The sequence below is a fragment of the Drosophila virilis genome, chromosome 5, assembly GCF_030788295.1.
Source record: "Drosophila virilis strain 15010-1051.87 chromosome 5, Dvir_AGI_RSII-ME, whole genome shotgun sequence".
Taxonomy (NCBI): Eukaryota; Metazoa; Arthropoda; class Insecta; order Diptera; family Drosophilidae; genus Drosophila; species Drosophila virilis.
The window spans coordinates 7,633,417-7,659,489 of NC_091547.1; the positions used below are offsets into that span (position 1 = coordinate 7,633,417).

The window sequence follows — 26,073 nt, forward strand, 5'->3', positions numbered from 1 at the left end:
TTATTCCCAATTGGAGTTCCGTGTGCGTCGGGCGAATGCGGCGGACAGTGCGCGATATCAAACGTGAAATAAATGAACAAATTGATAATTAATAAGCAACAGGAGCCGATCTCGATACCGATCAGGCACCATCAGGTAACAGTTAACACAACAACAATACCAACGTTACGTCGTTTATTCCAATGTGATCTGAATGTGCTTATGTGTGTGTTGTGTGTGTGTGTTGTGCACGCTCAAAAAGGAGCTGGCGATAAGCAGAACGATAAAACATTTCAATAATTAAAATAATCTCGATATTGCATTCAACGGCAGCTCATGCAAATTTAAGCATGCGCTGAAATAAAACAAACAACAAGCGAAAGCAAGAAAGAAAAAAAAAAAGAAACGCGAGCTCAGTTAACGGTGCTTTAAAGCAATTCCCTTTTTCACAGCCGCTGCAACGAAATAAACCAAAAACAACAACAGCAACTAAAAGAGCACAAAGCGAGGTGACAGCTCGATTATTTGATAACGGTAGTTCGATGATATAAACGCAGGAGCAAAAGCAATAAGCGTGACAGGCAAACCTCAACAACAACAAAGCGAAGAAAGAGCGAGAGCAAAAGAAAGAGAAACGACAACAACAAAGTGTGCTGTGTAAATTACGTAGAAAGTTAAAAGCTCGCGCATTAATTCCGCTATAAATCGAAACAATTTGCCATCTGCGTTTTGCAATTACAAAAAAACAAAACAAAAAAAAAACCAATTTTCAATTTTCAAACGGAGCGCCCAATTGGAAACCTCGCACTAATGCAACTCCGAGTGCATCCGACTATGGATTGCAGCGGCCGTTCAAATAACAATATTGAACGCGATTCCGATTTGGGTGACGATTTGGTAAGCAAAAGCGAGACGAAGATTTACAAGAGAATACGTGCAAAACAAATAGGCATAAGAATAAGAAAGCGATTTGAATATTAATAATGTACAGCACAGCAGCATATTACCTCATAATACCCTACAAATAACTGTACACTTTTGCCTGCATTATCCTGTTTCTATTTAAAACCATATAGTGCTACTGAGGGAATTTCAGATGTTAAACTCTATCTATATAAATCAAATGTGTATAAACAAAACTTCTTGTATGGACCTAGAGACTGATCGGGCCTTAACAAATCCCAAAAATATTAACAATACTTTCATTTTATGACAGCAAATGGCGAAAATTCATTTTTGCACCAATTGGTTTAATAATGTATTTCTTTTAATATTTTAAATTCTTTTATATATAAATAAGAATTACTATTTAGTGAAGTACAATGTACCTGCAATTAAAATATTCAGTTTTCATACAAAAAAGGATTCAAACTCTTTCCAAGTTCCAAAAAAAAAATCATGCGAACAGGCGAAAAATGGGAGAAATCTGAGTAGAAAATTTCAAATAGAGCATACCAGCTACCTATAAAATACGACCTATTCTATCTTTGATTTTTGTATGTGCCTGTTTTATGATAAACAATATAAAAAGTTATATTATATTATATTGGAACACAGAAGAGAACAAAAAACGATATTCATTCAAATAATACATATATATGTATATCTTAAATTAAGTTTCTATATGTGCATAACATATAAGATATATATATTATATAAATATATTTAATAGACCTTCAACGACTCACCCACCTCATAGTTGTCATAATCCTAATAAATTGATCGTTGTTTTGCCGTCGGAACTATTACAATCGCCTTCCTCTCTATAAAGATATAGATGGGAGCCCATGTATTATGTTATGGCCGGGACGAATGACTAAAAGCTTTGTATTGATGCAATTCCTCTTCGAGTCGCGGCTGTGTTTGCAGATGATTCGAAACGTAATTATAATGTTAAATTGTTGATTCAAAATTAAGCAGAGCCCGGGTCTGGGTGTATTCATTTTCGGTTGATGTATTCGCTTTGTTTGCCATGGAGCCGTTAAAAGGTGACATGCTAAATGGTCATACAAGGCATTTATTATACACACACACACACACACACACACACACGCACACATACAGTGTGAGCTAAGTGCATACACACATGCTCATAAATACAAATAGATTCATCTGTTTCACTGAGCTCTGACTCTGACTCCGACTGTGACTCTGACTCTGAGTGTGGCTCTGGCTCTAGCGTGGAGCATCATCTTGGTACGTTTGCAGCTTGGGTCTAGGAGTAGGGCATGGGCCCGTCTGCTCGGTGGGTATCTCGTTCACCTTTCATCAATTGAAAGATCTCTTTCAATTCAACTCTTTGATGGCGTTCATATGTAAATAAAATGTTTAAATATTTGCATTATTTGTTAGTACCTTAAATGAATATTAAATGGGTTTTATTGCCTCTCTGCCACTTTTCGAGTGAGTGCGAGTGTGTGTGTGTGTGTGTGTGTGTGTGTGTGTGTGTGCATAGGCACAGGTATGCCCATGCATGTGTCTCTTCTTCAATAAAACTCTTGTTAGGCCCCCTTTTGTTTTTCTTTCATTTTTATTTCATTGTTGATAGACAGTGTGCCGCGTTGATCAACAATGAGCCAGACTTTACATACATACATGCGTACATGCGTACATGCGTACATGCGTACATGCATGCGTACATACATACATGCACTGAGTCAGATACATGGATATTTACATAATTTTTAATAGCTTCGTCTTTTGGCTGCCTCCCCCCTTTTGATAGCCTTGTGCAAACATTGTGCCCGGTCCGTCGAGTTGGTCAACCACCTTCTTCTTCTTCTTCTTCTTCTTTGCATAAAATTTCGTATAAAATACCACATAACATGGACAGGATGGAGCGGGAGGGGGAGGGGCACTGTGTGTGTTTTAATTGAACACATCGATCGATGCGAGGGTATATCATTTACAATTGCCCGGCCAAGTGGACATTTGGCAAACGAGCTGTTGCTGCCTTTTGGTTTGGCATGTGGGTGTTTTTAATTAGCCCGTCGAGCTGGCAGGGCCTGCCTGACCCGATCAGAATGAATATAATATGCTGGTGTCATTGGCGCGTTCGAATTTTTAATATCAATGCTCGTATCAAATCCTAACGCTGTAAACTCTGTGGAAAAACGGCAAACGATTTCTCAGATTTGGACCAAAAGTCACGATTAAACAATAATGTGGGCTGTCAAAAAGTCATAAATTTTCAAATGAAGCGAGTCGCGGAGTTGAAGTTCGTGCCCCATGCCTGCTGCAACAACCCGGCTGTGGTCCGCAGGTCCGCGGCTGTTATTGTTGTTGTTGTTGCTGTTGTTGCTGTTGCTGTTGTTGTCATTTGAGGCACAGCTTTAATTACTTGGGTTAAACGCACAGTTTAAAATCATTGAAGTTGGCTTTTTGATTTTTTTTCAATCGCTTTTAAATTAAATCAAGCAAAAGACACAGCCAAGCAGTCAAGTGGCATGCAACATACAGTGCTGCGGCATGGGACACTTTCGGCTACCCATTCGACTCCCATTCGAGCAGAGGGCTGGCTGGCTGTCCGGCGCCGCGCACGTGTTCAACATCAGCGCCATTTGCTGTTCCCACATTAAATCACCGACTGTGGGAGCTGTGGCTGCAGTGCTGCCCATTCAGCTATTTTCTGGCTAAAGTTAAATGCCGCTATTTTTTTTTTTTTGGCAGCTTAGTAACAGGCTGATGTAACTTGTTCAGCTTTTGGCTATTTTTAGCTGTTGTAGATAGAGATGTTTGCCAACACTGTCTGGCTGCTGTCTGCGCTTGAGTGTGGGTGTGCATCTCTCTCTCTCTGTGTGTGTGTGTGTGTGTCCGAATCTCAGTGACGTTAACTGTTGTTTTGGTTTACAGATTCCCAACAGTTTAGCACTTGGCTGGCTATGAAGCAATGGAAAATTAGCTGCCGATACGAGGGCACCCCCCATCCCCAACCCTAAGCCCCCCAACCACGTTCTCATTCCGGACTCAATTCCATAACTCGGGGGCATTTGTGCGCGTATGTGTGTGTGTGTGTGTGTGTGTGTGGTTCTTAATGCACTCAAGAACGGCAACGGCAGCGGCAGCGGCACCTGTTATAATTTGTTTGGCTTCTTGTACGCTGACAGGCAACGATTTGTATTAAATTCTTTGCTGCGCTCTGGGGGCAAGTGTCTGTTGTTGTTGCTGTTGTTGCATAACGATAATCCACATGAGTGTGTCGGGGCGGTAAAAAATATTTGATTAAGTATTAGAGAGCAGAGCAGAGCAGTCGAAATGTCGCCTTTGGGGCAGCTTTGATGCTGCAGAGCCTACGGAAAGAATGACAAAAGAAATCCCTGTGGATGGGGGTGGGGATTGGGGTTGGGCTATAGGCGCCATTTTGCTGGGTGGCAATCTTGAAAGTGCATACGACATGTCATATGTTGATGCGAATACAATTTTAATTTAATTAAAATGCAAAACCAGCGACAAGAAACTAAAACACACTCAAATGCCAAAGCAATAGAAATAACAGCAATAAAAGCCAATGGCGACAAATGCCACAAAAATACAACTGAAAAAAATACAAAAACAACAAGCTCATAAAAATTATGATTATTACAGTTTTGTTTAGAATGAATTTATGAATTATTTTTCAACCATAGCTAATAAAATTGTTAATTGGATTTTTTCCAGCACTGGCAGCAGCTTCGCAGCTGCAGCTGCTTACGAGCTGCGATAAAGTGTAATAAACACACAAACACACACACACACACACACACACACACACACCTATTGTGCGAATACATTATGTACACGCACACATGCACTGGCAAATATAAAAGCTTATTATCAAAGCACTAATAAACACAACGTCTTGCCTCGCATCACGAAAGGGCGTGGCTTTTTATATTGTCGACTTTGCAAGCGCTCTCACCGAAAACGGACGCCTGGTCGAAAGCTCTAGCTGGCCCGTTAAATGAATGAACAAGCGAATGAGCGACCAGAAAGTGTACAGTTATTTATGGCGCATCGAAAATGAAATACCCTTGCAGAAATGTGTGCAATAGCGATGCGTGCGGATTTTGACTCATTCTATGCGTTACTCGCTTAATGCTGAAAGCACAATACTCTTCAACTGCAAGAGCATAAGTTAAGCTCGTTTATCGGCGCTGCGATCGACGGGCAGGCAGGCAGCGGGCAATATTTGAGCTGTTGCTTTTGGGGCTGCTCCTCGCCGGCTGTAATAAAAACAATGCAGTGTTGCTTTTTTTAAATTAATGCCGCCTGCAATCGAAACTAGACGCAGGTTACGGGCAAACAACAAGAAGGAGAGGCCAGCACAGGCCAGCAGAAACAGTCGTTGGCCCTTTTATTCGTTTGCTTTTTTAACCGGTTTCATTTGTTCTTCTTATTTTTTGTTGTTGTACCTTTTACATTATTTTATTGTTTACGCGAAATTTTCGTCTGCCTTCAGTCACGCACACACACACGCACGCAAGTACACAAAACATGGGCGTGCGTGCAGCGCCCATATAATAGTGGGTAGGTGGTTTGTTGGCTGATGGAACATGGCAGTAGGGGGGGGGGGGGGGGGTGGGGTAGGGGCAATGGGCTCGCTCGCTCGCTCGCTCGTTGGGTCGTCCAGCCAGCGGGCAACCGGCACAGCGAATGCGCCATTATGTTTGTTGCCCGTTTCGGTTTCAGTTTCTGTTTTGTTGTTTCCATTTTTATATTTTATTCGCTTTATTTTTTCCGCTTCGTCGCGTCGCGAGCGAATGAAATACGCGACGCACACACTCACACACACACACACACACACACACACACACACACACACATGCTGGCATTCACTCTTGCAGTCGCACTCACGCTCGTATTACATTCATATGTCTATACGTACATATATAAGCTTGTATCTCACAGATACGTTTTGCATTTTAATTTTATTTTCATGCTCTTCGGCCTGCAGCGGCGTTTCCGTATCGACCACGTTGCACATGTTTTGGTCCTGCCCTTAATATATCCATATATATATATACATACATACATATATATATTTATTTTTTTTTTTGTACTTTTTAGTCGCTGGCTCTTGTTCTTCTTCTTGTCGTTGCTGTTGTTGTTGTTGTCGTCATCGTCGCAGCGCGTTGAAATAATTCGCCACGGGGTGGATGCGTAAATGAGCAATTTTTATTTATGTGTATATGTTCGCATTTTTATTCAGATATGAGAAAACGCCGCCATTTATTGCATATGCATGTGCACATACATACTGTGTGCGTGCGTGTGTGTGTGTGTGCATCTTAAGTGCATACACATGTGGGTGCATATAAAAATATGCATTTCATAAAAACATTATGCTACATACGTATGTACATAAGAAATTGTAGCCAATCTGTTCTAAAAACTACAAAAAAGTCCTATTCTAATTTTATATTCAGTGTAGAAATTGAGTCTGACAAAAAACCTTTAGAATGAACTATTAATAATAGTATTAGTAAATTTTTGTTAACTCATTACCTAACAGTTTATCGCATTGACTAAGATGTCAACAACGTCTTTAGATTATTTAACTTTCCTTGAAGAATGTATGAAAATAAAAAATAAAAAAGTTCATTACTTTACCCAATTTACAAATGAGCATGATCCGAATATGCTTCAATCTTTATAGGTTTATTTTGTTGTTAAAATATCTTCCATGATACTTTGTTAATCAACAGCTGTTATTATATTAATTTTAAACTAATTCAAAGTCTCAGACTTAATTGAATGTGATTCACATCAATTTAAATAAATGCCTACTTTATTAGATATTATTCGGACTTTGATTATTAATCATATTATAGTTTAAACAAATTTTTCGTTTGATTTTTTCCAATTTAAAGATTGTGTGCGACATCGAATGACTTATTCAAATTCAGATGAAATATGAAATATGTCCAGTTTTTCAAATATTCAAATGTAAACCTAAATCATAAACATTTCAATTCGAAAATCCTTACTAAACCAAATAAAAGCCTGGGTTTTCCTCTCTTCTAACCAATCGATATATCCATTGCTACTGTCATGGCATTTATGAGTTCCAGGAATACTGCAGGAATAATTCAAAGTAGATAATTCTAAAAATCGTGCTATGAAAATAGGACGTTAATAAACTTAAGACGCCAGCACGCCCAAAGAGCACTTGAATCATAAGAACATTAGGACTTCTAGTTTAAAATTCGGTCTAAAAAAACAACACACACAACTATCCAATGGGAGGGAGAGGAAGCGAGGCAGAGGGAAGAGACGGCAAGCATATGCCTGCTATATAATCTTAATCCTTCACACAATAAAACGCTTGCCTGCCCGCCTGCCCGCCTGTGTGGCTGGGCTGGGCTGGGCGTCCGCTCTGGCAGTTAGTTGATCCTGTTTGCATGCTGCGCCCTTCACAGCTTGCCCCTCGCCGCTCGCCGCTTTGTCACATTATGGATTTCCAGTGGCCGCAGCGGCTCGTCCTTTTGTTTTAAATTAGCACGGCATGTTGCACATGCGGCACAGCCCTGTCCGCTCCGTCCGCTCCGTCCGACATGCCCTCTATACAATATCCCGTTTCGCTGATGATGTACGGAGTGCTGAGCGCTGAGTGCCGACGGCAGCAGCTCTCCTGACCCGAAGTGCTTCCGACAATTTGTCAATGCAACAATAGCAATTGTTGTTCATATCAACTTGTCGAGGCAACAGGAACAACAATAACGACAGCCAAGCGAAATTAACTAAATTGCATTTGTGGTCAAATGCAATGATAATAAATTAAGATAAATTATCGAAAATAATGTAAACTAATTAGTGATAAAAACTGTCAGCGGCAAATAAATTGAATATTCTTCGGCCGAATACAAATGCAATTTGCAGTTAGATAGTCGCCACATTCGCCCCATGCGGCCCTTTGTGCCCCCATCTTGTCACAAATAATGTCGTCGTCTTTTGCGGTGCATCGAAAGCTATTAAAGTAAATTGCAATCAACGGGGATGAGGGGACACGGCGACACGGGCCAGTCATACCTGCCCACGAGTATCGTATCGTATCGCAGCTACACACAATGCGAGCTCTACACATGTACGAATAGTATCTAGTATCTCAAGTATTGCATTGTGGGTGCACCCGGAGACTTTGGCGCAACTTCTGCGTCAGGTCTAATTGCGATTTAATGTCTTTTCGGCTTTCCTATGAAAGTGCTGCGGTAAAAGTTAAACCGATAACACGCTCCGGCGTCTATCATTGCCCCGGCAAAGTCCAAATTAATGGAACTGCCGTGTAGCTGTGCGCCCCAGTACTATCTCTGCCTATTTGTATACAAGTATTATATATACCTTTATGGGCTGGCGACACAGTTTTTTATTTTTTATTTATTTTTTTTTGAGCTACAAGATACCTGGCCATCATTAGCGTCTGCTTTTTTGCCTTAGCTAATGCTTTTGCCTAAAACTAGTACAGCTTATCGTACATAATAATTTATGCGACAGTTGTACATAATTGCATTCAGATATTGGGTCACATAAAAGACCTCCACTACGTGCTGGGACTTTCCTAGGAATATTTGTTATTAGAAAATTTCCTATTCAATTTGCTCAAAATATACTTCAAATACGCAAGGAATTAAATCAATATAACTAATATGTGCTTAAAATACCATTTAAAATTTAGTTATTATTGGAATATTCCCCAATAAATGTTCTCGCAATATACTTAAAATTAAAAAAGACAGCTCTATAAATTAAATAAATATAATTAAAATTGTATTTAAATACCTTGCAACATTTATGTAGATATTCTTGGAAAATTCCTTATTAAATTCTTTGTTCATATATCTGAAATAAATAAAGAGAGCTCTTAGAATCAATTTGTAATAACAGATCAATGTTTTATATTAGAATGAATATAATTAAAACTGATTTCAAATATCTCTTAAAACATAGATTGATTTGTTTTATGAGGCTGACTGCTCAAATATCGAATATTTATGCATATCAATATCTGTGAACTTGAAGATTTCTCTGTTTTTTAACACAACTCGAAGTTCGAATTGAACTACAAATTCGCTTGCCAAATTTGAATTATTTCAATTTAGTTGGCAGCTAAAAATGCACTTATTTATGGCAAACTCAACAACTAAACAAAACTTCGTAAAGTAAATCGAGACAAACGTTTGGTTATCGATCGGCTAATGAACTGCATCAAAAGTTGCATTTTTTAGCTGGTTTACTTTTTTTTTGTGCAACACGCAACTGCGGCGCAAATTCGTTGTGCATTAATTAGACATTTTATAGGTGCAACACGGCGTAAACTGCACGCCTTTGGCAGCGGGCACAGGCCAGGCCCAGGCCGTAGCTGGCTGCTTCAATACCACAATTATTGTTTGGGCCTGGTCAACAGAAATGGCAACAACAACAACAACAACAACAATAAAAACAACAACAGCAGAAAATAAAATGCCAACCGCAACTAAAATGTTGCCAGCGAAGCGTCCATCGGCCTCTGAGTGCACATATTTCGCATGGATTCGATAACTTACATTAATTTGATGTACACACATACACACACTCACACACATGCATAGCTGTATGTACTTAATATATGCAAATATGGCTGCTTCCATGTGGTAACCGCGAATTGGCAACTAACTAACCAACCAACTGAAGCCAACAACGTCCAATGCGAGCAGCGATCAATGCGCCAATATATGTGCCCACAAAGAAGATGGAACTGCACACGGTGACGGAGATGGGGCCGGAGATGGAGATGGAGACTGAGATGGAGGCGATGGTGATGGCGATGGCGAAGGCGGAGGCTGTTGCCACCAAACAGAGGCAAGAGCAAGACGTTACCATTTCATTATGCGCGTTCGCGTTCGAGCCTGGTCGAAAAAGCAGTTGCCGCATATCACATGAGTTAACCAAATGGTGTTGGCCACATTTTTGCCACACTCACATTTGGTTTGACACTGAAAGAAATGCAATTCAACTAGCACTAGACAGCAAGATCAAGAGAATAAATGAATAGTTAGAATGTCGTATGCCTAAAATCTTAATTGAAGGTCTAACAGCATAACTAGCATAAAGAAAAGTAAGCATAAATATAAGCTTAAAATTGAAATCTAAATCGGGGCAATTATTATATAATAATAAACATTTAACATGTAGAACATAAGAGAAATAAATGAATAATTTAATATACATTATAAAATATGAATCGATTAGCTTAAACACATATGTACAAATTTACATGTTTCGTCGTGTTAACTAGTTAACATAATGTTAACATAATGGTATTATTTTTTTGCCAGTGTACTCGTATTCGTACTACTAAAGGCGTTTGCATTTTGCGCGAACTTCAAAGAATTCTTGGAACTGCAACAGCTCTCTGCTGCGAATAACAGAGTCCATAGCCCCTGTTGCCCCTTTCAGCTCAGAGGTTGTCTATGTGTGCTTTGGTTTTGGTTGCATTTATGATTACAGCAATGCGACAACAACGACAACGACGACAACGACAACGACGACAACAACGATACCGGCGATAAATGTTGTATACACACATGAAAAGAGTTGCACACTGAGATGCGAACTGTGCTCCGATGAGGCTGATGATGAGCATCATGATCATGATGATGCCCGGCCTAACCTGGGCATGGCTTGGCTTACATTGTGCAGCACAGGTTACTTTGTGTATGTTGTGTGTGTGTGTGTGTGTGTTGTGTGTGCTGCTGTCGGTTGGCTGCCGCTTGGATGTGTTTAAATTGAAAATTCCCGATTTGCACACAGTCACAGATGCGCTTAATTTGCACCTCTCCAAATGCATAAAAAGCAAAGACCGGACCGCGGACCGTGGACAGGCAGCCGGCCAAGCGTGGCCGACTTCTTGCCAGAGTCACGGCTGGCAATAGTACGCTTGAAACGGTTGTGGCCACGGATACGCCATGGATGTAACTCTTGCAACGATCCACCAGCTCCACTCGCTCTTAATAGCCTGGACTGTTGGCTAGGGCTTGGGCTTGGGCTCTCTGCTTGATTGCCATTACCGGCTTGCCATTGTTAATTTATTAAGTGGTTACCTTTGTTGTCGCCTCGCTGGCAATACAATTGAAAAACACCCCTCTCTCTCTCTCTCTCTCTCTCTCTCTCCCTCTCAGTCTCTTTATATGTGCTAATATTGTGCCTTTGGCACGGGCTGTGGCTGAGGCTAAACGCTGCCCACGCTGCACGCAGCAGCAAAGTCGCCGCCGCCGCCTCATGACAAACTGTTGGACATTTGGCCAGCGCAGCGGGCGCATAATCGGGGCGATCAATGTGATCAGCTCGAGGTTGCATTGATCGCAATGGATGCGGCATGTTTTGACATAAGCGCCGCCATCAATTTGGTGCAGCCAACGCCTGTTTAACTAATTCTCTGTTCTCTGGCGGTTCTTTTGCAGTCCCACGGCGATCGCACGGATGACGAGATGCGCGACTGCGATTCCGTCGACGGTGAACATCATCAGCTGAGTGCCAAGGCAGCAATTGCCGCACGTCTCAGTCACACAGTCGCCGGCGGCGCTGGCCTCAACTTTGCCAGTCCCGAGCAGCAAACAGATCTGCCACTCAGGTGGGTAGCATTTAATCCCAGCTGCATCTGATCCTGAGTTAATTGATTCATCTGCTTGTTGTTGCAGCCATCACCATCAACTGCCGCCGAATCATCCGCTTAACGCGCTGGGCAGCTTCATGGGCATCGGCGGCCTACACAGCATTCCAAATCTACAGCACAGCGATGTTCTCGAGAAGCTCAAGATGCAAGTACGCGACATGAAAGTGGGTCTCATGGTGAGTGTTAAGCCCAATGCTGAATATTATTATTAACTTTAAAGAGAAAAGACAAGACGATTGCTCTTCTTTTCTCTAAAAAGTTAAGATCCATAGGCAATAAAAGCTCTGATGAATGAACTTTAACTATTGCATATACATATATTAACCTAGATAGATAGAGCGTCATATTCATGCATAAATGAATATCCAGCAAAGCAGATATATATATGAGCAGACATCGCTATACATCTGATTCAATATATTATTATTAATATTAATTAATGTCAATTACCAGACTCCAAAAACAGTTAAAATATGCTTTTATTTGCAAGTGGCATCAAGCTGTTATAAACAGGCAAAAAGAAAACATATTTCTATTAAATTGTCAGCCCTTTGATATTTGATATTCAAAAGGGAATTCCAATTAAATCAAAAATTTATATCAAATTGTGTGATTTGGAATTTTAATCGTACAATTCGTACATAAATATAATATTAAATGAATAGTTCTCCCAAAAAATAAAAGCGGAGCTCTTTAATATCAGATTGTGTCAGCAGACGATGAGCTACTCTGATTATCATTGGTTACGTTTCGCTTTGACTGCCTTACAGGAACAGGACTATGCAGCAGCGGCCCATGCGGCCGCCTTTGGCGCCAATATGCTGCCCACAACGATCAGCACGGCCTTTCCGCTGCCGCACAATTCGGTGGCAGCGGCCGCGGCAGCTGCGTCCTTTGGCCATGCGGCCAATGCGTCCGTGCCGCCAGCCAGCAACGGCGCCAGCTACAATGGTGCAACTCTTGGCACAGGAGCAGCTGCAGCAATGGGCAGCACTGGCGCCGGCAACAATAATGGGGCCAGCAGCGGTACAGGTGGAGGCACTGCCGCCAACAACAACAACAACAGCAGCAACAACAACAGCAATGCGGCTGGAAATGCTGGTGGCAACAACAACAACAACAGCAGCAGCAGCAACAACAACAATGCCGGCAATGGACATCCCTTCTCGTTTGCATCGCCGACAGCGCCGAGCGCCAAAGAAGGTTGGTATGGGGCTGTGGGTTAGCCGGTGTTTAACTGTTGAACTCAGCGCGCCACTTTGCAGCTAATTCCGCATCAAATTCATCGACGTCCAGCGAGGCATCCAATTCATCGCAGCAGAATAATGGCTGGAGCTTTGAAGAGCAGTACAAACAAGTCAGACAGGTTAGTGTTAGTCAATTTAATCTCTTTGCAAACACAGTACGAGCCAAGTTGAGACCGTTCAGGGGCCGGCGGCCAGGGGCCGTTCAGCCCAGCCATTTGGGCAAACTATCAATTAACGACTAATAGCCAACAACTTGAACCAGTTGCCAAGAGTGTATCTGTGTGTGTGTGTGTGTGTGTGTGTGTGTGCTGGGAGCAGGGGTATGCGCCAAGTTTTGATCTCGTTTTGACGCTTCTGCCCGAAGCTGTTCACATGCAATAAACCGAGTTCCACGTTGCCCAGTTCCGGTTTGCTGCAATTGAGCAATTAATGCTCACATCTTGAGCACACACTAATTTGGTGAGAAAAGAGCCAGTTTTTGTATTCCTTTTTGTTTAAGGAGGAGGCTGTTAAGTGGGCCTAGATGCCTGGGCCTAGCCCTGTGCCTGGGTCTGTGCCTGTGGTTAGGTCTAAACTCTTTCACGCATGGCTGCGGAGCCAGCGTGAAATTATCACAAGAAGTGCACAATCTGTTAATTAAAATATCTCTCTCTCTCTTTTGCTCTCTCGGTCTCTCTCTCTCTCTCTCTCTCTGTTGCCAAAATTGTTGCGCCGTGTGAACCGCAACAGCTTTTTTTTTTTGCGTCTGGCCATAAAAACTAAACTTCGATTAACTCTCGCGTACACCCTCGACGTTGTTGGCAATTCATCAAACAGCCCGCATTCTCTATGCACTATAAAAACTTTGACCCTCATGCTGCAATGAGGCACACATAGATACAAAAGTATCTGTAGCTGCTTGCCATGTATCCGTTCGTATCTCGGCCGCTTCACGCTTAACACCTTCGCTTACACCGGCCAAGCAAAAGAGGAAACCGGCTTAGCCAACGCCTACCCGCCCGGGCGACCCAGCTGCAGTGCTCCCTGGATATAGGTGTCGGCTTCTTGTTGCTGTTGTTGTTGTTGTTGTTGTTGTTGTTGTTGTTAGTGTTCGGTTGCCTAATCCCTTAAAGCTGCTGCTGCGGCAAGTATCTGCTGCTGCCACAAAATGGCGGCTTTCATTAATTGTGAAAATGTGGCCGCTGCTCATAACGATAATTATGTTAATTGAGTGAGTGGCTGAAAAGCCATTTTGAATTTGTCTGCCACGCAAGATGCTAAAAGAAAATCATTCTACAATGTGAGTGCCCGCTGTTGTTGTTGTTGTTGTTGTTGTTGTTGGCCTGGTGGGTCTGAGCACTGCGACTGCCGCCCCACTGCTCGTCAGACATTCATTCATCCATCCATCCATCTGTCCATCCATCCATCCAACCATCTATCTATCTATCTAACGCAGACGAAGACAAAATATTATTTTGGTATTTTTTTCCGCGTTTCTATATGATTTAGTTTCGTTTTATATATGCATATATATATATATATATATATAGTTCGTTTTGCTCTCATTAATCAATGTCAATTATCTGTACATACTGAATAATTATGTTTAATTATAGACCCCAAAGCATTTTCCAATAATGTATTATTTCATATTCATTCGTATTTCTTTCTGTACATAATCTGTACTCATGCTCATATTATGAATTCTATAATATTCGCCTTCCAACGAATTCTCAATTGCAATTTTCATGCCATATGGATTATGAAACTGTTGCGCATTTCGGTTTATTATTTAGTGTTAATAATTATAAATTCTACTGCCGATTTGTACGAAGGCAATTAAATTGTTATATTATTGCCAGCGAAACGTTCTTAAATAATTAACACAAATACACAAAATTAATTACGACTGTGGGGCAATATGCTTCAAAATTAGTTGGGCTTATTACAGCTCACAATTTGATCGAGCAACACGAAGTATTTATATTCCCGTTTAATCAAAATTAACTTAATGCAAATAATTATTAGAGATATTCAATTAATCAAAATTGCTAAGCAAATTGAGTTCTGATGAATCATAAAATTTAAATAATTCCCTTGGCCTCACTCGTATTCGACTTTGGATTGTTTTTAATCAGTAAGCACTGTACTTTAGGAACTTCTTAAATCAACAAAGGCAATAATAAATAAAGTAAAATAAAACGAAACCTCAACGAATTTCAGTTAATTAAAAAATGAACAAAACAAAACAAAAATCTGGTCAACAGATTTTCGATTTTCAATAACGAGTGTGAAATTCTTAAATAAATATGTGCACAAGATACACTCGCAGTGTGTGCGACTGTCTATGTGTGTGTGTGTGTGTGTGTGTGTGTAATGAGCATGTGTATATAAAAACTGGACAAATTATGAGCCGATCGAAACGAGGCACAGCAAACAGAACATGCAACGGGATCTAGTCATATAATTTTTAGTAGCATTTCCATTGGAAACCTTTGCACTTTCACAATGCCATATGCATAGTACGCTGATAGTTATAAATTACACACACACACACACACACACACACGCGCGCGGACACACATTAACACATATTCTAAACTGGCAAAACGCATTTGACAATTCCCAGAATCAAGGATTCAAATTTCAAGCACAGCCTGCACACATTTAGGTACTAGTCCAAAATGCTAGCGACAAATAAGTGAGATTATTTTTATAACCGAACCCCAGGCAAGTCTCTCTCTCTCTGTGTATGTGTGTGTGCCATGTGTCCTACACACACACACACACACACACATGTGTGTGTAGTTATAAAAACGATTATGATTGGTCTAGAACTTCTGTTAGGGTATTTTATTGTTTTATTGCCCAAGGACCAGACGGATTTGTCGACGGGCCTGCGGCTGCGTCCGCTATTGCTGCTGTGATGCAAGGATATTTCCAGGACTTGGTCAGGTTTGCCACAAGGGTTTTTTTTTTCGCTAAGCGGACTTCATTTTATTAGGTACATATTATTAATGCACACAGACACAAATACAGGCACACAGGCAGGCAGTCAGGCAACCGGGCAGCACACACAGATACGCACATGGTAATCGATGCGTATGAGCGTGTGTGTGAGTGTGTGTGTGTGTTTGATTTGTGCTGCGACGTCGTCGCGTCGATTGCTGCACCCTGCGGCACTTTCAATATTTTTAGTTGATAAACGACCTTTGATGGCGTTGCATCGTCGCGTTGATCAATCGATGTAAACAATTCTCAGCTCTATCAAAAACAAGAGAAACAAAACGTGAAACTTAAAATAACCAGAAATAAGCGCGCACACGTTGAATTTTGCAAGTGCAACAGCCACATTCAAAGCTCAATTAATCAAAAGTTGTGTGCGTGTGTGTGTGTGTGCCTCTCTGTGTGTGTGTGTGTGTGTGTGCCATCATGCTCATCTCCGAGGATCAAATACAGGAGGTATTCATCATAAATAATAAATTTTGCAAATAAGCATTAAAAAGCAAAGAGAAATCTACAGAAAAAAACTTAATTAAAAAGCCAAATTTGTGTTTTGCTTTGTTCTGTTTTGTTTTGGCCACAAACTGAACGTCAAATAAAATAAATGCCAAAAAGAGCATTAAACGCAAAACAACTTCAGGTTGAACTTCAATCAATTCCTGAGCCCGACACCAGAGAGATATATGTATATAAGAAATACGCACACTGATGCGCATATGTACAGCATATACAGCTCTTGTGGGCGTCGTGCATCATAAAACGAAAAAAAACCAGCCAGTCGAATCTGTGAGCTGTAAGTTGCAGTTGCACTCGGAGAGTCCAAGTCGAAGTTGGGGGGAAAGGCCCGCTCTGATAGAGGCGCAGACTGAGCCACAGCCTGGCAACTTGTTGAGCTCCAGCCTCGAATTGGGAGAGCGGCAAGTTGTTGTTGCCACAGTCTGCAGTCTTGAGTCTTTAAATCATTTATGCGAGTGGGGCAGCGAGGCAGTTCATCATCATTCGCATTGACTTAGAATGTGCACCCAAAGCCTCAGAGACAGAGGCAGCTGTTGCTGCTGCAACAAAGCTCAAACTTAGCCTGTTGCCAGTTGCCAGTTGCCAGTTGCCAGTTGCCAGTTGCCAGGGCCTCTGCCTTAGCAGTAGGCGGAAAATATGATGAATTCCAAATTTGATGAGTTCACTCAGATGTTGTCATTAATTTTATACATACATATGCACACATACATCCGTGTACATCTGCCTGGGCTGTGGACATGACTAAGGCCTAGACTTCTATAATTTAACTAAGCAAAAATAATGCCAAGGGAGCAACGCTGCAAATGGGTTAAAGGTCAGAGTGTGCGCCCGAGGAGCCATCAAGCACAAAACAGAAAAACATCCCAGAAATAAAAGAGGAATGAACAATCACGAATGCTCGGGCTAGAACCATTAAATGCAAACAGAATACCTTGAACTATCGATGGAAAGCAGGAATTAGGAACTTTTTTCACATTTTATATATGTTTTGTGAATATTTATCTAATTGATTGTTGGGATTTGTTGAACTGTTTTTATTTATTTTTTTTTAAAGTAATTTTAATTGATGTAATCATTCATTGAAAAACAAAACATTTAACTCAATTCATTGTCGAGTTTAGCTCACAGCACACCTCCCCTCCCTTGACACTCATACATAATTTGCTGTACATAACCCAAATACATATGTATACATATAAATATACATGCACATAAGTACTATATAGACGACAATCTCATGTTTATCACCTAATTATGGATTGTGCCGAGCCACTCACGCAACTCAAACCTTGCCCTTTTTTCTTTAATGCTCTTTGGGGTGTTTCACACATTTTCTGTTACTTTGTGTACGATTTCCACCCCCCGTGTATGAGGTGAATGAGAGCGCGAACACGCGCCTCTGTTGCCCCTGTTGTTCCTGATTGCCGCCTGGACCAGGGTCGCCGAGGCATGTCAAGGCGTCTGTTTCTATTGTCTGTTAACCAACACCGAATAACAACAGCAACAACAAACACAACACTGGCACACAATGGAATAGCGTGTGGCAACCATTTTGCGCAAATCCATTGGCCCGCAAGTCAAGTAGTCTTCGAGCCCCTTTTTGTGCGCCTTTGTTGAATACTCTAGACATACAACTAGCTCTATATATGCCCATATATAATTGGAATTATAATAATGCATTTGTATTCTATTTTGCAGCTCTATGAAATCAATGATGATCCCAAGCGCAAGGAGTTTCTCGATGATTTGTTCTCGTTTATGCAAAAGCGCGGTAAGTACAGATGTGTGCGGGAAGGGGTGGACCTGGGGGCAGGGTCTTGAGCTGAGTTGGTTGGGTCTACGGGCTGCTGCATTTGCATTTATTGCTGACTCAGGCTAAACAAAGTTTGAAGTGTTTGCATTGCGGACGGACTCAAATTATGTTAATTGTATAAATTTCTCGGCACTTTGCCGTTTGATTTCTCGGCTCTCTGTGTGTGCGTGCGAGTGTGTGTGTGTGTGTGAGTGCATTAAAATATGCAGAAATTACTTAACGAATGACAGAGAAATCATCAAAATGATGCCGCACTTTTGTCGTTTTGTCACTCCAAATTACCGTCAAGCAAACACACACACACACACACGCACACTCAAGAACACTTCGAGGCAACACTTTGGCCAAAGGATGGCAAGGGAGAAGAGGGGGCGAGGGAGCCAACGTGTGCCGACATATATTGGTACTTAAAGGCTACACTGAAAAAATGACGACTATTTTTAAATGTGGCAAACAAATTTCATTTGCTGCATTTTGTCATTAATTATAAGCATTAACAATTGCCCAGTTGAGGGCACATGCGACGCGACGCGAGCATGTGGCATGCAACCAGGGCCAAAGCTTTGGCCACTTCCTGTGGCACATGCAAGCTGCACAGCCGCAGAGACGCATTGCCAGCTGAAGTATTTGCCCGTTGCCGAGTGCATTAAATTTGTTTATATTTGCATTTGCGACATGCAAAGGCAAAAATGTTGTGCAAAGAAAAAGCCACAGCTAAATTACATGCTCTACACATGTGTGTGTGTGTGTGTGTGGCAGTTTGTTGTTGCCTTATAAACATGCTAATGCCTAAGCTCGACTTGCAACACGCTGCCACAGAGCAATTGCATTTGTGCTTAACTATGTATTTATTTTATCCAATTCACACACTCAGACACACACACACACACACACACACACATGAGCATAAGATGCTTAGATGTCTATATGGTATATAGCTGGCGCACATATCTCCCCACGTTTGACAACTTAATGGATTTTAATCTGTCACATGCGTTCAAGTTTTGACATATGTATGTTTAGTGCGGCAACGCGGTCACTGTGACTGCGACTGCCGCTGTGACTGCGATTGGGACTGTGACTGCGACTGCGACTGCGACGGGGCGTGGGCCTGTCTAAAGTGTCGCTAGCCAGTTGATGGAAACGCCAAAAATGCGCAGCGCCTGGGCTATATGCATGATATATACTTGTGTATCTGTATCTGCAGCTGTAGCTGTATCTGTATCTGTATCTATAACTATATTTATATCTGCTCTGATATTGTACAATTGTACAACTAACCGTATAACGGAAATTATGCTGAAAAAATATATAAACTATATACGCGTCCGTGTCCGCATTCGTGTCCCTGTCCCTGTCCCTGGCCCCGGCGCTGTCTCCGTTCGTATTGGGGCTCGTGTGTTGTTTGTGCAGCGAAGAGCGGCGCAATTCTTAATTAAAAGACGTCAATCACTTATCAACCGGGCGCGCTATTTCTGTAGATATTTCCCAGTGCTCTGCCAGTCTGACAGACCCTTGCCAGAGAACAGTCCAAACGCCAGCCAAACGCGGGGGCCAAATACAAAACCAACAACCAACAAACCAACCAACCATCCGACCCAACTAAATCATCTGTCAGAGTCTGGGCTGTGCTGCGACTAGAGGTGCGCTATGATTTCAGACTCTATCAAATTTCTTTAAATTCCATTAAAATGCCATGACATCTAAGAAAACAATGCATAAAAATAAATAATAAATACAGCTCATCGCCATCTCATCGGTTGTCTTTTCTAAAAAGCTTTAAGGCCAAATAATCCTAATATCTATTTGTTGAAAATTGTTTTTCAAATATTTTTGCGCTCTTTTAATAATCTTTTTAAAATCAATAACAATTGGAAATTTTCGTTTAGAAATTTTTCCGCTTTAAACGTAAAATGTGGCTAAGAAATATTAGAAATTGTACGATTATATTATATAGCGCAATGCTCCGAAGTTTCTATGAGTGCTTTTCGACCTGTCGCTCCTACGGCAGCTATATGATATAGTCGTCCGATGTAAATAAGGTATTTTATATTCTTCAGAAAAGGGAAACTAATAAAAGACGAGTTTGGTCAAGATATCTGCAAACAAAACTTTCATACACGAACCTTACTTTCGACCAATCGTTTCTATGGCTATATGCTATAGTTTTCCGATCCGGTTTCGACATATGTGCTGCTTGCAACAAAAGACAATACCTTTACAACTGAGCGGCTAGAAATAGACAGACGGACAGAAGGACTTGGCTATATCAACTCGGCTGTAGATGCAGATCTAGGATACTTTATGGGGTTGCAAATGTCTCCAATAACAACAACACAATAATAATAATATTGAACAACATGTTTTGATCATTTGCTGGATGGCGTGATTGTGCGTGCCAGTGCCTGGCCAGAAGTTGTCGAGTCAATCGGATTGGGCCCCAGAGGCGATCTCTGGAAGAGTTTAATGATCGCCGAGACTGGAACAAAGTTAATCATTAAATTGCTTTGCATTGATTGTGTTTTGCCTTTGTGGCTCGTGCAGCGATCCAAATGAACGCATCATCACAATCGATCCGGCCCCGCGCCGTGCTTGTCCTTAGTCTTGTACCACAAAATAAATTCGTTCGATTTACTCGTTTTATTCCTTTTTGTTATATTTTTTGTTGCTTGCATAGAGGCAATCATCGTCTCCCCCTTTCGCCTTCGGATTTGTTTATATGCATAAAAAACAAAAACGTATTTTCATTCAATCAACACGTCCATCAACGAGTTTGATTGATTCCTTTGGGCTCATAAAAAGTCGAGAGGCTTCGGGCACACAGGCACAGGCACAAACTATAACAACTCTCTGGGCAGCAGCAAGCAGCATTAAATGATATTGAACCAAATTGTATTCGTATCGGTATGTTGGGTATAAATGGGTGCAAGGGGTGAAAGGGGGGCCGGGCCATACAACACAATACAAAATCGAGTTACTCACGTACCAAGCACGGCAATTATGCAAGTTGATTTGATTTTTATATGCGCCACTGCGCTACACAGGCGAGGTACATGGCATCTACGGACGAGCTTAGTATCTGTCCAATATACTTAGAGCTCACTTGACTGGGGTCCATTTGCCAATCAATCTGTTTAGAGATCAGCTACTGAGCTAGCGATTAAAGCATTTATAAGAAAGAGAGAGAGAGAGATACATAATAATATACTTAGAAGAAAAAGTTCAGAGTCATTGAGAATCGCATAGAAGAGCGATTCACATTTAAGTTATCGTGAAGATTTGAGATCAACAAATAGCCTTTGTGCAGGATATTTGGTATTCATCTAAGCCCAAATGATTCTAGCCTGCTTTCTTTTTTTTTTTTTGTTATGTGGGACGCATCCAAACAAATGAGATGGGCAGGCAAATGGGCAAATGATGGCCCTAGGCGTGGCAACTGAAAATCGAATAATATGAATCCAATAGTGAAATAGAACTGATGCCAAAGTTGGCAATGATGATTATGATGATGATGATTAGCCGCCATAAACATATATGTACGCATAGACATATGTACAAACATGTGTAGCCATCTACTCGCAGAGCCGGCAAAACATTTTGGATTTATTTATGTTTTTATCGGTGCACAGGCAGAGGTCTGCACTTGGGAGTTGTTGTTAGCAACTAGTGTTAATTGCCCGCTGGCCATACGTGTGAGCGGAATACAGGAGACGAGTGGGGGGGGGGGGGGGGGGGGGTGGGGCATGCTCAACGAGATACAATACAATAAATCGATTTTATGGCATCTTTTAATCGTGTTTTGCTTGCTGGTGCATTTAACAAGCGCATTGGAAAACATTTACATGCCACAAGTGGAAGTTTTTATGGTGCAAACACAGACGCTTTGCTAATTTTCTAACCATTCGATTTTTGTTGGTTTTCTATTTTTTTTTCTTTTTTTATTATTTATTTTCTCTAAAAGGCACGCCCATCAATCGCCTGCCCATAATGGCCAAATCGGTGCTGGATCTGTATGAGCTATATAATCTGGTGATAGCCCGCGGCGGCCTTGTCGATGTCATCAACAAGAAGCTCTGGCAGGAGATTATCAAGGGGCTGCATCTGCCCTCGAGCATCACCAGTGCCGCATTCACGCTGCGCACACAGTAAGTAGTGTATCCATGAGTCGGTTCTGAGCCGTTGACACGTTGACATCTGGCTGCGAACTATGCGACGATCAAACAGAAGAGCATCGAACGGGCAGCAGAGCAAATAAAAGCCAGAACAATCAAACATCGGCAAATCAACCGATCAAGGAGCCGATCGAGAGTTGCCTGTTGCATGCAGCATGCAGCATGCTGCACGTTGCACGTTGCCCGCTGCTAGCTGCCCGCTTCTCTGCTGATTTGTTTGTTCATTGCTCGTCACGTTTCGTATTTACACGTTAATTCAATATAAACGTGGCTGCGACAGGACGACTACGTTGCGTGTTTTACTTGCACTCGATGCATGTTTGCTGCGCTTATTAATAATTTTATGCATCTTTCACAGATACATGAAGTATCTGTACCCTTACGAGTGCGAGAAGAAGAACCTGAGCACACCCGCCGAGCTGCAGGCGGCCATTGATGGCAATCGACGCGAAGGACGCCGCTCCAGCTACGGCCAATACGAGGCCATGCACAATCAGATGCCGCTGGTGAGTAGAGCCTTAGCCCCCGTGCCCCCTCCCCCTCCCCCTCCCCTCCCTACCTTACCGTCTAGCAAAAACAACAGCTCACCTGTTGCCGTTGCAGACGCCCATTTCGCGACCACCGCTGCCGGGTGGCATGCAACAGATGTCACCCCTGGCGCTGGTCACACACGCCGCCGCGGCCAACAATCAGCAGGCGCAGGCAGCGGCAGCCGCCGCCGCAGCGCACCGCCGTCTGATGGGCGGCCCGCCATTTGGCCAGATGCCCAATCTGGTCACACAGGAGATTGAGAATCGCATGATGGAGTATCTGCAGCTGATACAGGCCAAGAAGGAGCAGAGTGCGCCAGGGCTGCCACACAACCATCAGCAGCAGCAGCAACAGTCGCTGCATCATCACCAACAACAACAACAACAACAACAACAACAACAACAGCAGCAGCAGCAACAGCAGCAGCAGCAGCCGCGGCAGCGCTCACAAAGCCCAGAGCTGAGCACGCGCGATGCGCTGAGTGCACAGGTGGCGCTTTGGCATATGTACCACAATAGCAGTCCAACCGGTTCGGCGCACACCTCACCACAGCAACGGTAAGTGTTATACAAACTGTTATATGCGGAAGCGTGGACACGCACCACATGCTGTTTGCTTAGCCCAGACACTAACCGGCAAGCTTTAATGTCCCATTTCACTCTCTCTGCCAACTTTAGCGAAGCTCTGAACCTGTCGGACTCGCCGCCAACTCTTAATCTGAACCACATAAAACGTGAACGCGAACGCGATCCGACGCCTGAGCCGGCTGATCAGGAGGATGCACCGCATCAGCCACCGCCAGCGAAACGGGTGGGCAGCGGCCTGATGCCACCCGGTTTCCCGGCGAACTTTTACTTGAATCCACACAATATGGCCGCCGTGGCAGCGGCCGCGGGCTTCCACCACCAGCAACAGGCCAACAGCAACAGCCACCATCAGCTGCATCAGCAGCACCAGCAGCTGCAGCAGCAACAGGATGCCGCCTCCGATGGCGAACCAGAGGATGACTATGCCAATGCGGAGCACAATACCACCGGCAATTCGTCCTCGTTGCACGACGACAGCGAACCGCAGCAGCTGAACGGGCACCACCACCATCATCTGCATCACCACCACCAGCACCACCATCATTCGCATCATCAGAACCATCTGGACAAGTCGGATGACTCGGCCATTGAGAACTCACCCAGCACTTCCACAACAGCATCGGCTTCGGGTGGCGGCCATCGTCACAGCTCGCCGGTCTCCACCAAGAAGAAGAGTAGCGGGAGCAAGGCGCAGTCCAGCTCGAAGGACGGCAGCTGCACAACTGAAGGGGGCGGCGGCAGCGGCAGCGGCAGCAACAGCGGGGGCATAACCGGAGCCGGCGTTAAGCTGAATCCCCTCGAGACACTCAGCCTGCTCTCGGGCATGCAGTTTCAAGTGGCACGCAATGGTAAGCAATCCAATTAGGATCCTTTCACATTCCAATCTAATCACATCCATTCGGTGAGCAGGCACCGGCGCAAACGGCGAACAGCAGCTGATTGTCAATCTGGAGCTGAATGGCATTAAGTACTCGGGTGTGCTGGTGGCCAATGCAGCCGGGCCCGAGCAGAACGACCAGCCGGACACAGATGCGGACGCCGAGACACCCACAGCTGCCGAGGAGCCGGCGCACGACGAGGCTGCTCACGATGCCAGCCAGGAGTGCAGCCAGAACGAGGCAATCGACGACGACGAGGAGGAGGATGATGAGGAGCAGACGCAGCAGCAGCAGCAGCAGCACACGGAGGATATCGTGAATGGCAGCAGTGCGGTCGGTGTTGGTACGGGTGCGGGTGTGGGTGTGAGTGTGGGCGTTGGATTGGGCACGGTGGGCGTGTCTCTGCTAAAAGATGCGGTGGTCAGCTCGTAAAGGGCAAGTGGTCAAGGAAAAAGTATACAAAAGTAAAAGGAATACCAAAGTCATATTTTTGAGAAAAATAAAAAAACACACACACACGCAGCATAAGCCAATGTAGACACACAGACACATACACAGCGAGAGGAAGGAGTTAAGGAGTCCTGGCTAGAGCTGAAAATGCTGTTGTGTGCGACACGCGAACTCAGCGAGTAGCACAACTCGTCGCGAACAGTACAAAGTAGAGCGAGTTGTTCATTCGCTGCGTTCGCAGGCGTCTTGGGTTTAGCTGTAAGCAGCGAGTAGCGAATAACGAATAACGAGTACCGAGTAGCGAGTAGCGAGCGACGAGCAGCGAGTGATTCATGTGTGTAAACTCGTTAGCCTGGCTAAGACAAAAGTGCATACCACATAGCAGTTACACCCAAAACAAACATAAAACCATATACAAATATATATATACACACACATATATATATATATATAGCTATATATACGCATATATAGGATATATCGATTAGTTCTATTCATTTTCCACACTTTGCATAAAAGACAAGCCTGCGAGCATTGTATTTATTTATAGGCCCTAGTTATAAGCAGCTGCAACAATTATAAACAAAAACAACCACAAAATATTACAATTATTATAATAATAATAATAATAGATTTGATTAGTTGTTAGGGTGCCCAAGGTAACGACACGCCCACCTACACACACACACACATACACACACACACCATCCTTCCACGCCCACGCCCATACGCCGCCCTGTTTAAGCGAGCAATTTCTTTAGATTTGCTGTTTGTTAAAAAACTCTCTTTTTGCTCAGCTAAATTTTTTTTTTAATTGTCTTAGGCTGCAAAGCTTGTGTACATATCAATAATTGCTATGTTGTAGTAAATATCACCCCATATATATATACATATACGTATATGTACTCTACCTTTATGTAATTCTAAGTGAACATTCACACACACACACACACTTGCATTTTGACCACATGCATAGCCCATTAACCTTAAAGCATAGCATATAGACATAAATACAATTATGAGCCGAAAGCATAAAGCATATATATACATACACAATACACACACACACACACACACACACACATACATGCATATACATAAAGTAATAATTATGACATAAAACTGTTTACGCATTGGCTTTCTATACAAGAAGCACTTGTCCCCCCTTCCTCTTCCCCTTTCCCTTCCACGACACAACAACCCAATCCAAAGCCAATTAAAATCTAGCTACAAATATTGTAAGCGTAAGCGTTCAATTTATTGAATAATAAATCTATTTAATTTTAGCTCAA

General features: G+C 42.7%; 1 protein-coding gene across 5 annotated transcripts; it reads left to right on the forward strand.

Annotated features, from left to right (window-relative positions):
- Positions 1 to 26,073, forward strand: retn (retained). Of its 5 annotated transcripts, XM_070209682.1 has the most exons (12): positions 3 to 135; positions 432 to 876; positions 11,394 to 11,563; positions 11,631 to 11,781; positions 12,376 to 12,808; positions 12,856 to 12,971; positions 18,049 to 18,121; positions 22,125 to 22,308; positions 22,694 to 22,841; positions 22,939 to 23,423; positions 23,544 to 24,301; positions 24,363 to 26,073. In XM_070209682.1, the coding sequence occupies exons 2-12, from the start codon at positions 790 to 792 to the stop codon at positions 24,761 to 24,763; spliced, it is 3,006 nt and encodes a 1,001-aa protein (XP_070065783.1). In that variant the 5' UTR covers positions 3 to 135; positions 432 to 789; the 3' UTR covers positions 24,764 to 26,073. The 5 variants fall into 5 exon arrangements, with proteins under 5 accessions (XP_032291632.1, XP_032291629.1, XP_070065783.1 ...); XM_032435741.2 differs by lacking the exon at positions 432 to 876 and having other exon boundaries at positions 1 to 135; XM_032435738.2 differs by having other exon boundaries at positions 2 to 876.